General features: G+C 39.6%; 2 protein-coding genes across 4 annotated transcripts; one reads left to right on the top strand and one right to left on the bottom strand.

Annotated features, from left to right (window-relative positions):
* Nucleotides 1-888: 888 nt before the first annotated feature.
* On the top strand, nt 889-7,276 carry chgb (chromogranin B). Of its 2 annotated transcripts, none has more exons than XM_061746523.1 (7): nt 889-1,023; nt 1,177-1,223; nt 1,795-1,885; nt 2,176-4,603; nt 4,712-4,811; nt 5,529-5,624; nt 6,921-7,276. In XM_061746523.1, exons 1-7 carry the CDS (start codon nt 984-986, stop codon nt 6,996-6,998), a joined length of 2,880 nt encoding a protein of 959 aa, XP_061602507.1. In that variant the 5' UTR covers nt 889-983; the 3' UTR covers nt 6,999-7,276. The 2 variants fall into 2 exon arrangements, with proteins under 2 accessions (XP_061602507.1, XP_061602506.1); XM_061746522.1 differs by having other exon boundaries at nt 1,177-1,238.
* Nucleotides 7,277-7,284: 8 nt separating this feature from the next.
* trmt6 (tRNA methyltransferase 6 non-catalytic subunit) lies at nt 7,285-16,216 on the bottom strand. Of its 2 annotated transcripts, XM_061746524.1 has the most exons (12): nt 15,933-16,216; nt 15,654-15,784; nt 14,837-14,946; nt 13,553-13,644; nt 13,381-13,464; nt 13,171-13,295; nt 12,383-12,553; nt 12,029-12,174; nt 10,825-10,910; nt 9,433-9,535; nt 8,307-8,393; nt 7,285-7,931 (listed from the first exon to the last, which is right to left on the bottom strand). In XM_061746524.1, exons 1-12 carry the CDS (start codon nt 16,037-16,039, stop codon nt 7,779-7,781), a joined length of 1,395 nt encoding a protein of 464 aa, XP_061602508.1. In that variant the 5' UTR covers nt 16,040-16,216; the 3' UTR covers nt 7,285-7,778. The 2 variants fall into 2 exon arrangements, with proteins under 2 accessions (XP_061602508.1, XP_061602509.1); XM_061746525.1 differs by lacking the exon at nt 15,933-16,216 and having other exon boundaries at nt 14,837-14,944; nt 15,654-15,781.
* Between the last annotated feature and the right edge of the window lie 1,159 nt (nt 16,217-17,375).

The following is a 17,375-nucleotide window of genomic DNA, read 5'->3' as shown; positions in this document are numbered from 1 at the left end:
AGTCTAAATATATAATATATTCGTATGGAGACAGACAATTTATTTTCTTGTTTTTCTTTTCTTGTGATATTAACTAAGTAATTGTGCAGACCATCTGTTATTATTGTTCAATATTGTTTTGAGGGAGGGGCAGGTATAATAAGATTTTCTTCTTCCTGCTCCTTTCTGGTTCTGGAATATGCTTTTGATTGTGTTGTCATTTTACTTGCTTGTTTCTTTTCCTTGCATATTTCCATGATCGGAATAAATAAAAATGAAATGAAATGCAACTGTAAACTTTTTGGGATTTTGTGTTTTCCAGGAACTGGCAGCAGGTTTTGGAGATTATTTTCAGTACATATTAACCCTAAAAAAAAAAGAAAGAAAGAAAAAGAAATCCAGCTATAATTCATCCTTAGTGATAATATACCCTTCATTTATCCTGATGGGACAAGGCTCAAATAACACCCCAAGTCCATCAGTCATCCAGCCTGTTCCCCTCAAGATTCACTCATCTCTCCAGTACAAGAAAACCTTCTGTGCCTCTTAGTCTTGCAGCTTAAACTTGGAAAACTAATTCTGTGATAGGTGTTTGCATCACTTTCATAACACGTTCAAGTCACACTGACTTTAGAATATCACGGTTTAAGGTTCAATGACCTCTTTTGGTCAATTTATTTAACAGATAAACGACAAACACGTTTAGACAAATTACTTCAATGCATCGTGACACTAAGTAGATTTCAAATTCACTCCCAACAAAGCATCGACGGACCTTCGTCGTGCATCCAATTTGGCCCCAGTCACTTTGTGTGCGGGTCTAATGAGTCATGACACGAGCAGCGCCTCCAGCCTCCCTCCCACGCTCCGCCAGCCTGCTCCCCTCCTTATTTGAGGCGCTGCTCTTCTCTGGCACACAGTCAGCGCAGCTCTCTCCTGCTGCTGCGGAGGGACGGAGCCGCTCTGCTCAAACCTTCTCCCGGGTTTACTTTCACCTCGTCGAGATGAGGCTCATCTTTGTCCTGGTTGCAGCTCTGCTGACAGGTAACCAAGCAAGTGTGCCTGTGTTTGTCTTCCTGTTCGTTGTAGTAGGATTAGATAGTTGCTGATTAGTTCAGGACCATGGAGAGAGGCGACTCCTCTGCACTCAAACTGTCTCACATTTTACGCATGTGCTCGTTTTTCTCTTGAATGCAGAAAGTCTGACGCTTCCAGTGGGCAGAGAAGGACAACGAGAAGACGTGGTATGCTTTTCTGAGGCAATTTGGGAATATATATATATATATATATACCGTACTTTCTGGACTATAAGCCGCTACTTTTTTCATAGGTTTTGAACCATGCAGCTTATACAAAGGTGCGGCTATTCTGTGGATTTTTCTTCCACCACTCGGGGTGCTCTAACCAGAATTAGAATCAAAACTAAGACAAAATAAATGCAAAGAAGAATACACTACTTCTTCTTTAGCAGATAGAAGTAGGTAGAAGCAGATTTCAAACAGATACATAGATACCGGTTATTTTCTCTTGGTTCTGTCCCGTTTTAATCAGCAAAGTTGACGAAAGGATCTATTTAGGTACAAACATGTACATCATTTACAGTTAAATTCGTTCTGTACATGTAGTAAATATCTAATCTAACAACATAAATATCCGTGGCTTGCATATCTTTTTTTTTTTTTTTAATAGAGCGGATGCGGCTTATATGCAGGTGCAGCTTATAGTCCAGAAAATACGGTATATATATTGTTACTAATCAACACAAACAAAGCTTTGAATTCAAACAGAGCACCTTTAAAGTTTTTAATTTTGCAGGTAAAACGGTGTTTGGTTGAAGTCCTGTCCCAAGCTCTCTCCACACCGGTCTCTCCTTTGGATCAGCAATGCAAAGACATTCTCCAATCAGGTTTGTGCATCAGGGGAATCTCATACATTTACCACACGCTGTCTGTTTTCATGCTCATTAAGCATACTTCAACACTAATAGAGAACAAAAAAACAAGAATCTAATGCAGCACTCTTTAAATAACCAGGGCAGCCAACATATGTTAACAGATTAATGAAAAAAAAGACTCAGAGTAAATCATTGAATCATTACTGATTTGAAATGAAGGCTGAAATTAAACAAGTCATTTTACTAAAACCCGTTCTAATGATAGTTTTACACCTCTTTTGATCCTTCTGTTACTTTTATAGGTATCAAACATGCTGCACTGGACAAGAAGAGTGCAGAGGGGATTTTAAACCAAGAAGAAGTCATCAAAAGTCCCAATAAAGAGCCAACGCCGAAAGCAGCGGATGTGAAAGACATTGAGGCCCTCCTGAAATCTGTGGAGGAAAAAAGACAAACTGCTGAAGATGAGCGCAGCCAAGAGTCCTGGAGTCTGGGTGACGAGAAGGAAAAGAAGCAAGGGGAGGAAGAGGGAGAACCACGGGAAAAAAGAAGTGGCTGGAGGCCTGGAAGAGTCCACCAGAGGAAACACAAACGAGGAGGAGAAGGAGAAGAAGAAGACTACGAACGCAGTCAGGAGAGTTGGGGTGGGCTGGAAAAGAGATCAGAGGAAGAAGAGGAGGATGATGTAAGTGAAGAAAGAGAGAAGAGGAGCTGGAGGCCTGGAAGATACTACCAAAAAAGACATAAACGAGATGAGGGAGAGAGGGAAGAGCCAGAGGAAGAACGTAGCCAGGAATCCTGGGATGTAGACAAAAGGCAGGGAGATGAAAATGAGGAAGAGAGATACAAGCGCGTTTGGAAGCCGACACATCGCTATCATCACAAGAAAAAGCTCCAGAAACGTAGTGATGAGCCATCGGAGGGTGAGGGATATGAAGACCGTAGCCAGGAAACATGGGATGTTGACAAGAGGGAGTGGAGGAATGGCAGGCACCATGCCAGGAGACCCAAACGGGATGAAGAGCTTCCAGAAGAAGCCAGGGAGGAACCGGAGGAAGAACGTAGTCAGGAAACATGGGATATTGACAAGAGGGAGTGGAGGAATGGCAGGCACCACGCCAGGAGACCCAAACGGGATGAAGAGCTTGCAGAGGAACCCAGAGAGGAGCCAGAAGAAGAACGTAGTCAGGAAACATGGGATGTTGACAAGAGGGAGTGGAGGAACGGCAGGCACCATGCCAGGAGACCCAAACGGGATGAAGAGCTTCCAGAAGAAGCAAGGGAGGAACCGGATGAAGAACGTAGCCAGGAATCATGGGCTATTGACAAGAGGGAGTGGAGGAATGGCAGGCACCATGCCAGGAGACCCAAACGGGATGAAGAGCTTGCAGAGGAACCCAAAGAGGAGCCAGAGGAAGAACGGAGTCAGGAAACATGGGATGTTGACAAGAGGGAGTGGAGGAATGGCAGGCGCCATGCCAGGAGACCCAAACGGGATGAAGAGCTTGCAGAAGAAGCCAGGGAGGAACCAGATGAAGAACGGAGTCAGGAAACATGGGATATTGACAAGAGGGAGTGGAGGAATGGCAGGCACCATGCCAGGAGACCCAAACGGGATGAAGAGCTTGCAGAAGAAGCCAGGGAGGAACCAGATGAAGAACGGAGTCAGGAAACATGGGATATTGACAAGAGGGAGTGGAGGAATGGCAGGCACCATGCCAGGAGACCCAAACGGGATGAAGAGCTTGCAGAAGAAGCAAGGGAGGAACCAGATGAAGAACGGAGTCAGGAAACATGGGATATTGACAAGAGGGAGTGGAGGAATGGCAGGCACCATGCCAGGAGACCCAAACGGGATGAAGAGCTTGCAGAAGAAGCCAGGGAGGAACCGGATGAAGAACGTAGTCAGGAAACATGGGACGTTGACAAGAGGGAGTGGAGGAATGGCAGGCACCATGCCAGGAGACCCAAACGGGATGAAGAGCTTGCAGAGGAACCCAGAGAGGAGCCAGAGGAAGAACGTAGTCAGGAAACATGGGATATTGACAAGAGGGAGTGGAGGAACGGCAGGCACCATGCTAGGAGACCCAAACGGGATGAAGAGCTTCCAGAAGAAGCCAGGGAGGAACCGGATGAAGACCGTAGCCAGGAAACATGGGATATTGACAAGAGGGAGTGGAGGAACGGCAGGCGCCATGCCAGGAGACCCAAACGGGATGAAGAGCTTCCAGAAGAAGCCAGGGAGGAACCGGATGAAGAAAGAAGCCAGGAATACTGGGATTTTGCTACTGGAAGAGAGAAGAGGGACTGGAGAGCTGGCAGGCACCACCAGAGGAGACACAAACGTGATGAAGAGCTCGCAGAGGAACCCAGAGAGGAGCCAGAGGAAGAGCGAAGCCAGGAATACTGGGATTTCGATACTGGAAGAGAAAAGAGGGACTGGAGGGCTGGCAGGCACCACCAGAGGAGACACAAACGTGATGAAGAGCTCGCAGAGGAACCCAGAGAGGAGCCAGAGGAAGAACGGAGTCAAGAATACTGGAATTTTGACAAAAGACACGGCAAAGAGGACGGTGAAATAGAAAAGCGCGTATGGAAACCAACACACCGATACCACCATAAAAAGAAACTTCACAAGCGTAATGAAGGATCGTCAGAAGAAGAGGGAGAACAGAGGGGGGATTCAGAAGAGTACGCAGAAGAGACAAAGGACAGAGATGAAGCCCTGAGGTATTTCTTATCTTGTATTTATAGTGTACTCTGGAACACAACCTGCTGCAGACCTCATCAACTAACTGGCATGATAAGTTAAATATGTACAACTGAACACATTTTCAGGTATTTGGCCGAGAAACGCAATCCCTGGATTTACAGAGGCTTCTACCACCCGGCTTGGTTTAAAAGGGATGCAGCTGAACATGATCCAGCATCAAACAAGGTAGACATAGTTTCAGTGTTAAATAAATGTATTTAACAATATACAATTACTGCATTGCATGTAGGGCTGGGCGATATATCGAGATTTTAATATATATCGATATATTTTCAAACGCAATATGGTACGAGCCAAAAAAATAAATAAAAAAATATGATTTTGATATAGCTTATTTTGTGACAAATTGACTTGAATGTTTTATTTGCACAACTGTCAACCTCAGTGGAAAAGTCTGCCTGTTACTGTCTACATTGTATTAATTTCACAGTGTATTTTAATTTAATTGTTATGCAGGAAAGGGATATTTGTTTTATTTTATTCAAGAAGCATTTTTATTCTATATATGCAGGCAGTTTATTTTTATTTCATTTGTTTTATACATTTTGATATTGTGCAGACCTCTGTTAATAAAGGAATCTGTGTGACATTTGGCACGAGGCTTTGTATTAAAACAGACTGCTTTTTAAGGGTTTGCCTCGGAAAAAATTAAGCTAACAGAGATGCTATGCTATAATGCTTTGGGGGAAACCCCAATTATGGCACAGAAAAAATATCGATATATATCGAGTATCGCCATTCAGCTAGAAAATATCGAGATATGACTTTTGGTCCATATCGCCCAGCCCTAATTGCATGTAGCCTTTAAGATTTATTTTGTTGCTTTCGTTACCAACTCATTATTTGAATAGTTAACGTGTTATCTGACTTTAATTGGTCCAGATGGATGAACTGGCCAGATTGCTGAGCTACAAGATAAACCAGCTGTCTAACCACTCCACTCAAGAGGAGGCAAAGAGAGGGCTTTCTCCACACCAGGTAAATTAAGCTGCACTCATTACCTGCCCACCAACCTTTAGGGATGAATGACGATGGAAGTGCACCCTTTCCTTTTCTTGGGCGGTGGCAGAGCAGCCATGCTCGTGATTTAAATCTACAGGACACACAAAGACGCCAGTATTTGACTACGGAAGAGTATTAGGGCCATGCAGGAGAAAAAATATTTTGAGAGGCGAAGATTTTTTTTTTATTGTGCACTTCGAGAAAAAAGTCGAGAAAAAAGTCGAAATGTCGAGATTAATGTTGAAATACAATTTCGAGAAAAAAGTCGAAATTTCGTGAATAAAGTCGAAACTTCGCCTTTTTTCTCGAAATTGTACTTCAACATTAATCTTGACTTTACGACTTTTTTCTCAGCATTGACTTTTTTTTCCGAAATTATACTTCAACAATATTCTCGACATTTCGACTTTTTTCTTAAAATTTCGACTTTTTCTCAACATTTCGTCTTTTTTCTCTACATTGACTTTTTTCTCAACATTTCGACTTTATTCACGAAATTTTGACTTTTTTACCAACATTTCGACTTTTTTCTCAAAATTGTATTTCAACATTAATCTCGGCATTTCGACTTTTTTCTCGACATTTCAACTTTATTCACAAAATTTTTACTTTTTTCTTGGCATTTCGACTTTTTTCTCGAAATGCATAATGAAAAAAAAATCTTCCTCCTCTAAAATATTTTTATTTTTCTCCTGCCCGGCCCTAATACTCTTCCGTAATTGACACAGTGAATATGCACTTGTGAAAATCCACAGAGCACCGTTGCTGGCCGGCATGGCCCAAACGTATGAAAGAAAAACCTGCACGTTCTTGTTCAGTGGCTCCTTCTTCAAATCAGGCTTCATCATCTCATTATAGCATTTTCTTTTCTGAACTTATTTGCCCTATTTTATTAATCGTCACCAGCACATTAAAAGTACTGCTGCAATTATTCTAAGAACCTCATGATTGTTGCCCCTTAGAGCAATTAGCCCTAATATCCTCATTAAAACGACACAGCGGGCTGCAGACCTCATCTACTCACATACATTATGGCAGAAAAACAATTTACAGTGTCACAGTGATTCATTATTTCTACAGCACTAGGAGGATAATGAGGGAATATTTAAGCAGTGAAGAATTAACCAATTAGAAAAAAGGGGCTTCCTTACATGGACACACAAGCAGACGCGCTGCAAGTCTCAATGGGTTAAAAACATTAGACAGCTTAAAACATACTGCTAAAATGTCACCACAAAAACTGTTGCTAATGCATAAATGTTTGTTTTTCAGGAGAAGGAGCTAGAAAACCTGGCAGCAATGGACATGGAGCTGCAGAAGATTGCAGCCAAGTTGCACGACAAGGTGTAATCCAGCATTTTTTAGACAAATCAGCTGAAACAGTGAATATCAGTGAATTAAACTAACTGATTGTCTGCCTAATTAAGTGTCAACAGTGTTAAAAGTGATGAAGCCTTGCCATAAACTTCGTTTTTTGTGATATTTTGATGTTATTGAAACAGCATGGGAATGGCTTGGGTGTTTATATAGTCAGAGAAATGTGAAAATACAAATATTAAAAGAAATATATAATTAAAACATGATTGAGAGCTTGTTCTGTTTGCATTCAATAAAAGAAGTTACTCTGGGACCAAACGAATGTCTGCATTTTAATTCCTGAAGTTAAGGTGGTCACTCACAAGGACTTTTCACACAGTTTGTAATTATCGTAGAAACAGATGTAGGCAACAGTGAAGCTGCATTAACAACTGATTCATAAAAGAACAGTTTAATTAAAAAAATAAAATAAACTAAAAGACAGTTTAACACCTGGTCGCAAGGCATAAGACACTTTACCTATCTTTAGCACAAAAATGACTATTTTACCCATCCTTAAATAAAAAAACAAACCAAAACATTCGTTACCGAGCTTAAACTGGTTTGCAGTTGACTCGTTATGCCTTAACCTGCTCTGACACGAGCACAAAGGACTGGAGAAAATATTAATCCGATGAAAGCAAACCCAGACACCCCGTCATCTCTGCTCCAGAAATATCAGATAAGTTCAAGGTAGACAGTCCAAAGCTCAATCGCTATGGACGGCCGGTTATGTGCCCCGTATAAGGTGTGATGCTTCTGTATTTTATTCCCTCAGTCTTTCAGTTTCTGCCTCTTCGCTGCCGGTTCCAACGCTTGCGGGGAACTAGCTGGTTTGGAGCGGTCCAAGGCAACAGTGGTCCCTGAGAGGACGTAGCCCCCGCCGCCACTCATCAGCAGGAGAGGATGTGTCCTGTCAGACAACACCTGGGGACACGACAGAGATGCAGTCAGGAGACATCAACACTGCCCCCATGGCTTTAGGGAACATCAAATAACATATGGAGAGGAAAAGAATGCTTAAAAGCTGCTCCTTATTACACAACCATGAGAGAACAAAAAGTTATATTCATTTACATAAAGGGTTTTAATTGGGATGAAATAAAATCTACCAGAAACTAAAGTCATTATAAAAAGGCACAAAATCTAAATCTAAAGTCAAATCAATGAAGTGTAAGATGGTGATGCAGCAACTGCAAAGGTTAAATGCAGGATATAGTAAACATCTTCTGCAGGTTTATCACAAATACAAACAGAAAACAACAACACAAGACTCATTGCTGAGTTACTTTGAGCTTTTACCTGGTATCTCCTGAGCCAGGTGTCTGTGATTCTGAGGTTTACTGTACCACCTCTTTCCTTTAATTTAGTGTAGCACTCAATAAGAGGCTGCAGAGATGGAGGTGGGAGGGGGAAACAAAAGAAGAAGCATTTACAACAGCAGCCTTTTCAGTGAAAGCAATACATATTTTCAGCAATACAATGAGAGATGTACAAAGTGTTGCAGAGACTGACATGTCTTCATAGCAACATGGATCCCAACTAGGGCTGGGGATCGATTCAAATGTCAAGAATCGATTTAATTCTGATTCTTAAGATTCAGAATCGATTATCAAGATTGGATTCGATCAGATTAAATTCTGATATTGATTTGGGTTAGTGTTATTAAAACAGTTTTTTGAGCTGTTGCATGAATTATATGACTGTAGTTATGCAAAATATTACTACTAGTATTATATTGAGATTAAACAGCAAGTATTGCAGCTAATGATGCTGTAAGGACCAATCAGCTCCCAGAATGCTGATAGAACTGCTTTCAGAAACATCATGTGGGTCAGAATGATCAAACAGATCCAGGGAGGAAACAGAGACAGATGAAATCGGTTTTATTTTTTCCCACATTCCGTTTTTATTTGTTCCATTTTGGTCTATTTTGTTGTTTTTTTTGAGCATTTGATTTTTAGCATTTTTTGCAAATGTAACCCCAAGACAGTATATAAAGTAATGAAATATAGACAATTTATGCAATTATAAACTAACACTTTGTTTTCATACCTTTAAAAAAAAAAACATGGCACCAGTTATTCTCGTGTCCAACAAAACATTCCTTTTTTGGGGATAAACAAAAAAATAACCAAAAGTTGTAATGTAATGATGAAAAAAGAAATACATAAATAAATAAAAGAAAAAAAAAAATCGATCTTTAGACATATGAATCGATTTTTAGGAATTAATATGAGAATCAATTTAGAATTGGGAAATCGATTTTTTTCAACACAGGTCTAATCCCAACTGTATCATTCCCAACTACAGCTGTAATCAGTATAAGCCTGTGTGCTGTGGAAACTAGTGAAAAATCCTTCTGACATCTAATCTTCATCGTTCATTACAAGACACCAACAAATAGCTTTGCATGTGATTCTCTTACCTCTAAGTACTGGGAATACACCACAAAGGGTCTGGATGGGGAAACAAATTCAATCAGGCGCAACACGACGGGGCACGGGTGAAACCGACTTGCTATTACCAACCTGCAAGTGTCAAACAAAGAGATGATCAAACACACACACACCCAACATAAAACAACGTCAACAGTCCTTTATGGAATTAAAATGTGCATGTAGGCAGTATCGCACTTTAGCTCATCAGAGCTTCATGTGACGAAGTACAAAGAGAGATCCATTACACCCGTATCATATTTTACAATGCTGGATGAGGATCGGTGGCAGAGGCTGATTTAGGGCGATGGGGGAAACGGCGCTCGGGGATGGTGTTTATTGTACTGCTGCTATGATGTGGAGAAGAAATCTATAAGCAAACAAGATCAATGTTGCACCTCATGCACAGATGTCACCTTCGTAACAGCTCATCCATCAATCACAAAGAAAAGTTATAGGGTTCTTCATTTTATGTGAGAGGAAATTGCAGCGTAATCGATTAGCTGACCTTGTCAAGACAGTAAACACTAATCACGGTGCCAGTCCAGAGGAAGGCAAATTATCTTCTAAGACTTTTATGGAGATGGGCCACAAAAAAACAAACAAAAAGCTAATCATTTATATACCAGTCTATTTTAAAGACTATTGTTCACTACATGGTGCAGTTGTGGAGTCATAAAAGCAGAGATGGGATTGAAGGAGGCTGAAGTTGAGAAAACCAGAGCCGTGTAGAAGTTAGGGCTGGGCGATATATCGATATTTTAATATCGATATATTTTCAAACGCGATATGGTACCAGACAATATCGTTTATATCGATTTTGAAATTTTTTTTTTTTTTTTTATGATTTTGATATAGCTTATTTTGTGACAAATTGACTTGAATATTTTATTTGAGATTTGGACAAATGTTTAGTTATTTGCACAACTGTCAACCTCAGTGGAAAAGTCTGCCTGTTACTGTCTACATTGTATTAATTGCACAGTGTATTTTAATTTAATTGTTATGAAGGAAAGGGATATTTGTTTTATTTTATTCAAGAAGCATTTTTATATGCAGGCAGTTTATTTTTATTTCATTTGTTTTATACATTTTGATATTGTGCAGACCTCTGTTAATGTGACATTTGTCTGTGACATTTGGCACGAGGCTTTGTATTAAAACTGACTGTTTTTTTAAGGGTTTGCCTCAGAAAACAATGAAGCTAACAGAGATGCTATGCTATAATGCTTTGGGGGAAACCCCAATTATGGCACAGAAAAAATATCGATATATATCGAGTATCGCCATTCAGCTAGAAAATATCGAGATATGACTTTTGGTCCATATCGCCCAGCCCTAGTAGAAGTTAAGAGAAGACGGGAGCAAAAATTGACACCAACCCATCGGCATTCCTGCCTTCCAGCAGAGCAGCAGCTGCCGCCAATTTCCTCTGCTTCTCTTCCAGCTTCACCTTTCTTTCTTCAGCCTTCCAAAAAAAAAAAAAAAAAGGATAAACAAAAGGGTTACAAGATTAATTCACATCGTTAGAAGAAAAAAAACAATAGTATAACCTTTAATCTGCCTTGTGAGAATATCATTTCAGTAGAATTAAGTCTGAATACAAAACACAAAACAACAAGCCTCCACATTCATTCCAGCAAGTGATTACTCATTACTTTTCTTCTCAGTTCATATTTACGTTGTCAACATTACTCATCATCATTTCTGGCTGGCATTAGGAAAATAAGAAGATCCATTGTTTTCCACTGAAATGTCAGGTTGCAGCCAGTCAATGTTTGTTAAACCCGACACTTTTCCAACCTTTAAAACTATGACTAAAAGCTATGTGAATAAAAGCTGAAACAAGAAAACTAAACCAAAATCTGTTTAATGTCAATCTGTTCATTACAAGATAATGAGATAAACAATAACAGCAGACTGAGTGAAAAAAAAATCCAATATTCTAAAAACTAAATACATCTTTGAGTCTTTTCAGTCAGTACATTTACATGCAGCAAAGAAATCGGATTTCTGATCGTATCAGATAAAGACATCCAGAAGAACGAATCACTTGTCTGAGTTTACATACTGTTCAGAGAATCGGTTAAATGGCCAGAGCAGAGCTGACTCTGTGACGCTGTAACCATTGTAACCATTTCAACAAAAAGCCACTTCCGGTTGACCCGTTTTGTTTGGCGCCAATATACGCCACTTTATTTTGATCTGCTCCGGTGTCCTGATGAAGCTTCTGCCATCTCTTTCGCGATCTTCATGTTAGTGTTTAAACAACTATTTAACACGCGCCGTCTCCTTTCACTTCCGGGTGAATGCCCCAGAGGAAATTCTCGAGCATGCGCAGACTGCAATATCCGATGTCTCCGTATACATGGCGTTAAGATTCCGACTCTGAACAAATTATCTGGGTGTTGCTATCCGATTATTAAATGTCCGATATAGATCGGATTAAGGTGTTTACATGCAGTTTAAAAGTCCGAACAATGTCTTATACGATCAGAAATCAGATTGAACTGCTGCATGTAAACATACTGAGTGTCACATCAAATATAAGTCTGAATCTACTAAGCCCTACAACTTGGGACATACTTTGGCTTTTCTGCGTTCCTCTTTCTCGATAGTTTCTTGGTCCTGTTCGGTGCCGCCACTGGTCTTCGTCTCCATACTTTCTTCCCCGGGACCACCTTCCTGCTGGTTTTGTTCTTCATCTGCAGTCACGTTGACCTGCTTTCCATCTGCAATGTTGGAAAAGACAAATCTGTCAAGTGAATGTTACTAAAGAAACAAATGTCATAATGAATTATTTACTGTTTAGCTTTTAAAATGGTTATGAGAGGAAGAAATTAAAATCTTAGTCCTCATGTAATTGAAACCATCAAATGTTTGCGTCCTTTGGCAACCGAGCGCTAGTTTGTAACGATGGTCCACAAAGACAAGCCGTACCAGCGACGGAGTCTTTGCCAGCCACGTCCAGAGTGCCTGCCATCAAAGCGTTGACGTGGCAGATGGGAAACTCATGCAGCATGTCATGAAAACGTGCTGGAAAGCCAAAGCTCTCCACGGCTGCACGAACAGGCCCAGCTCCTGGGTACATCTGGATCACCGAGCCATAACCTGGATCAGCAGGAAGAATGAGGTGATCATTGAAAATGACTGAATAATAAAGCAAACTAGGGCTGGGCGATATGGACCAAAAGTCATATCTCGATATTTTCTAGCTAAATGGCGATACTCGATATACATCGATATTTTTTCTGTGCCATAATTGGGGTTTCCCCCAAAGCATTATAGCATAGCATCTCTGTTAGCTTCATTTTTTCTGAGGCAAACCCTTAAAAAAACAGACAAAAATAAACTGCCTGCATATATAGAATAAAAATGCTTCTTGAATAAAATAAAACAAATATCCCTTTCCTGCATAACAATTAAATTAAAATACACTGTGCAATTAATACAATGTAGACAGTTACAGGCAGACTTTTCCACTGAGGTTGACAGTTGTGCAAATAACAAAACATTTGTGCAAATCTCAAATAAAACATTCAAGCCAATTTGTCACAAAATAAGATATATATAAAAAAAAAAAAAAAATTTAAATCGATATAAACGATATTGTCTCGTACCATATCGCGTTTGAAAATATATCGATATATATTAAAATCTCGATATATCGCCCAGCCCTAAAGCAAACTCATAAATGCAAATGTACATGTATCTCAGACCCAACTTGCCTCCCATTCTTTCCATGATGGACCCCAGCACAAGTCCAGCACAGGTGTCAAACACCAGAACCTTAGAGCCAGCGTGGATGTTGGCCAGAGTCAGAATCTGGGCGAGCGTGTCGTATCGCATGTGGCTGCGTCACATGGAATCACACGCGTCAAGACATGGTAATATTAGCACAGAAAAACAGCTCTCACTTGTGCTGATGATCAACTCACCAGATCTTCCCAGGCTCACGGCCATGGTACATCATTGCCAGGATGCGGCAAGTTGGTTTTAAAATTGTCACGGTGTTCTCATACCTAAGAAAGATGGGAAGGACCGGAAACATAATTTACAACACCCTTGATTATTTTCAAGCCATGAGCTGCATCATCAGACATAACTCACTTTTTCTTCTTCTTCTTGATGTATTTTTCCTGGGAATATCCAGTCTTATCATTAAATGTGGAGCTGCTGTCTATGAGCTGCTGGACAATTTCCTGTAGATGAAACACACGCATCACATTTCACCTCCATTGTCTTATGTTCCAACAGTTAGTTTGACCATTTACAAAAGTTAGGATTCCCTCTAAAATAAAAAAGATTTTTCATTTCATTAAAATAATGTCCAATCCACTTTAAAGATGTCTTCAGAAATTGATTTGCTGCACTTTAAATGGAGAACTGATGAGCATTGGTATCGGGGCCAACACATAGAATGTAATACCACATTTATAGATTTAAATGTTTGCTTAACAACATTAACTGGCTACGACATCAAGCTATAAAATATAAATAAAAACAGTACAGTGACTTGCAATTCATTAGACGCTAAATCTAAAACACGATGGTAAATATCAAGGAAGCATATCAACTGTATAAAACGAGCAAGGTTGTTGTTTGTTGAAATGTCAAGCTTATTCTAAATTTTATGCCACAAAACATTGTTCAACAGCTGAAGCAAAAACAGCATATAAACTTAGGACACAAGTGTCCATAGTTTTATTAAGTGATGTCCCGATCCAATCACGTGATTCCTGAATGATCAGAATCAAGCGGAAATTATCAGATTTTTCCCTTTTTTTTTTAAACCAAATTACATTATTTATACATTTTATATTCAGACTTGGACAAACAAAAAAATGCAATTGGGAAATTCCTAGTTTTATTGGATGCCAGGAACATTTAAAAACATCCAGGGTTGCATCTGGCAACATAAGAGAAACAAATCCCTCCAGGGCAGGCTCCTTGTCACATAAACAAAACTAAATTGTCAAACAAAAATAACCTGTTGAACTAAAGTGTCACCCCAAGTGTCTCTCTTTTACATTACTTGCCTATTTCACAGATAACATTTATCAATTTCCACCAAGAAAATTTGTAATTGTACTTACTCTTGTTTCATTTATTTTTCTTATATTCTCTGCTTACTTTATGTGACGCTGGGTTACTTGAACTTTCCCCACTGGGTCCCAACAAAATATTATCTAGTAGTAGTTAAAATGAAACCAACTAATTTTTTTAAATTAAATAAATACGATGATCATTTTAACCATTTGATATGTTGCCTGTACATGGTTTCACAGTTGACTGGATTCCATATTTGTGCAAATATACAGTATTATAGAAACAGGATTGTATTAGTCAATTATCATTATTGACTTTCAGATGTAACGGAGGCTCCAGATGTACCTCACTCTTCAGACCTTGCTCTTTGAGCATTTCAATGTCATCCTTGGTCAGCTTCTGGGACTTTCCATCATCATTGATGCTCCTGTTGTCTGTTCCTGCCACCTTGGCCTCTGGGGAAAACACACACACACACACACACACACACACACACACACACACACACACACACACACACACACACACACACACACACACACACACACACACACACACACACACACACACACACACACACACACACACACACACACACACACACACACACACACACACACACACACACACACACACACACACACACACACACACACACACACGATCCAAAGTCAAAATAAAAGTGTATATAGTTAGTTAGTTCATATTTATTTCGGTCAATCACAAAAAATCAACAAACAAGATAACACAGGTTTTTCCCTGGTCAACATTGTGATTATTTTGACCGAAAAGGTCTGGGCTTGAAGCATAAAGCTTATCTTGCCCACCTTTTAACAGAATAGAATATACAAGAAGAACAAATGAAGTATCATAAGTCTACACAAAATAATAATAATAGTAATAATAATAATAGCTCTGAAAACAGAAAGTGAAAAGATGCTAAGGAAACCGACAAAACCAATTTAAGTTGTCATTTTATCTCATGCATGTGTGCATTCTTCTTTGTTTGCTTATTGTGTTTCTATATATGTGTCCATATATGCCTGTCCATACTATTTTACACACTTCTGTTCAGCATGGGAATGATATTTATGCCACCTGACTTGTACATCAGTGGGATGTGTTGTTAGCATGGATGTATTATATTAAAGTTGTTACACACCTGTGAGACTCTCGCTGTCCTTCACCTGCAGAGGCTGCAGGCTCCCTCCAGACACGATCTCAAATGATGTTCTGTACAACTGTCCCACTGCTTTGTCCAAAAATATCCACTGCTTCTCAAAAATCACTTTCCTGTAAATAAACACGAACGATTATGACACTTCAGCCCCATCTGTGCACACTTGAGAAGTTAAAGTAAATTGTATTCCTCTCACAAAAGATTAAGGAAGAAGCTTGAGCTCAGCTGGTTAAAACGAGAACATTTACAGTTTTTACTTACTTTTTCAACTGAATTTGCACAGCTTTGTAGATTTCGTGTCGTTTTAAAACAACATAGTCCCCTTCTTTGATCCTGTACTCATAATCATCATCCTCCTTGTCCTCCATGATACAACAGCTCTCCAATCAACTGAAAAGGAAACTTTGCCTTCAGATAATAATAGAATTGTCCTCGACAAATCACAATTAAAAGGGGACTACTGTGTCATGAAGAATGAGCACAAAATTACAACATTTTAGTCCCACGTGTTAGCTTTCACTTCTCTAGCAGATCAACTGATCTTCTTCGTCTTCCTTATTTAATGGCAGCCTGCAACGTTAACTGTGCATACTGCCCCCTGCCGGTACAGGACGGTATAACACCATGACGTACTTTGACGAGCCACTTCTTTCCCTATGTGTGCAACTTTGTCCCACAATTTCTTTATTTCTTTTTTGAACTTTCTACACTCTTAAAGCTATTGATTCTTTAAAGTGACAAAATGCACATTTTTCTAGGTTAATGAAAGCAAGTCTTGTGACTGGAGCAGTGGAAAATGTGTCCCACATAAGCTTGTATGGACACTTATCCACAAATCAGAATCAGAATCAGAATCAGAAAGGGGGTTTATTGCCAAGTTTGTCAACACACACAAGGAATTTGTTGTGGTGATTGGTGCAATACAGTAAGAATAAAAATAAAGATAAAAAATAAAAATATAAAAGCAAACAAATATATGGAGATAAACTGAGAGATAGAATAAAGTAAAATGTATAACAGGGATAAACAAAAATGTACAATATGAGGATTTAAATAGTGCCGGATATGAATCTTTACAAAAAGTGACGTAGGATGAGAATGAGAACAAATGAGAACAAGTCCACAAATACTTGTGTACACTCCTGGAAATAATTTGGGTAACTCTGGGTTTTTCATCACTGGCTTGAATGGAATGGAATTGAATTGGAATAATTTGGATGGATGGATGGGTGGATGGATGGATGGATGGATGGATGGATGGATGGATGGAACACATTGCACTGTAGCCTCATGTTTGTTGTCTGGCAACAACTGTAGGGGTGATATCACATGTGGCATCCAAAGGTAACACAGGTGGACTCTCTCAGTAGACAGCATAAATGGAGATTTATATTTATTAGTTCAACATTCAGTTCACTTCAAAAATACTTTATTATTCCCCAAATGGAAATTAACTAATTTAATCTGGGATGCAGAGGCACTTCTTCATAGCCATTTGACCCAGATTACACCATGTGATGCACTGCAAGCAGTATGAGGTTTTTTCATTTGTGCTACTATCCACTATCCACTCATATTGTCCAAAATCTGGTTACAGAGATGTTGCATGCCACATCAGCCACAGTACAGCCACATCTCGAAAAATATAACAGCACTTCTGTCATCTCCATTCAGTGCTACAAACTCATCCATCCCACATTTCAG

The sequence above is a fragment of the Cololabis saira genome, chromosome 18 (genome assembly GCF_033807715.1).
Source record: "Cololabis saira isolate AMF1-May2022 chromosome 18, fColSai1.1, whole genome shotgun sequence".
Lineage (NCBI taxonomy): Eukaryota > Metazoa > Chordata > Actinopteri > Beloniformes > Belonidae > Cololabis > Cololabis saira.
The sequence above is the reverse complement of the archived record's forward strand: the minus strand, read 5'-3'. Positions and strand labels throughout refer to the sequence as shown.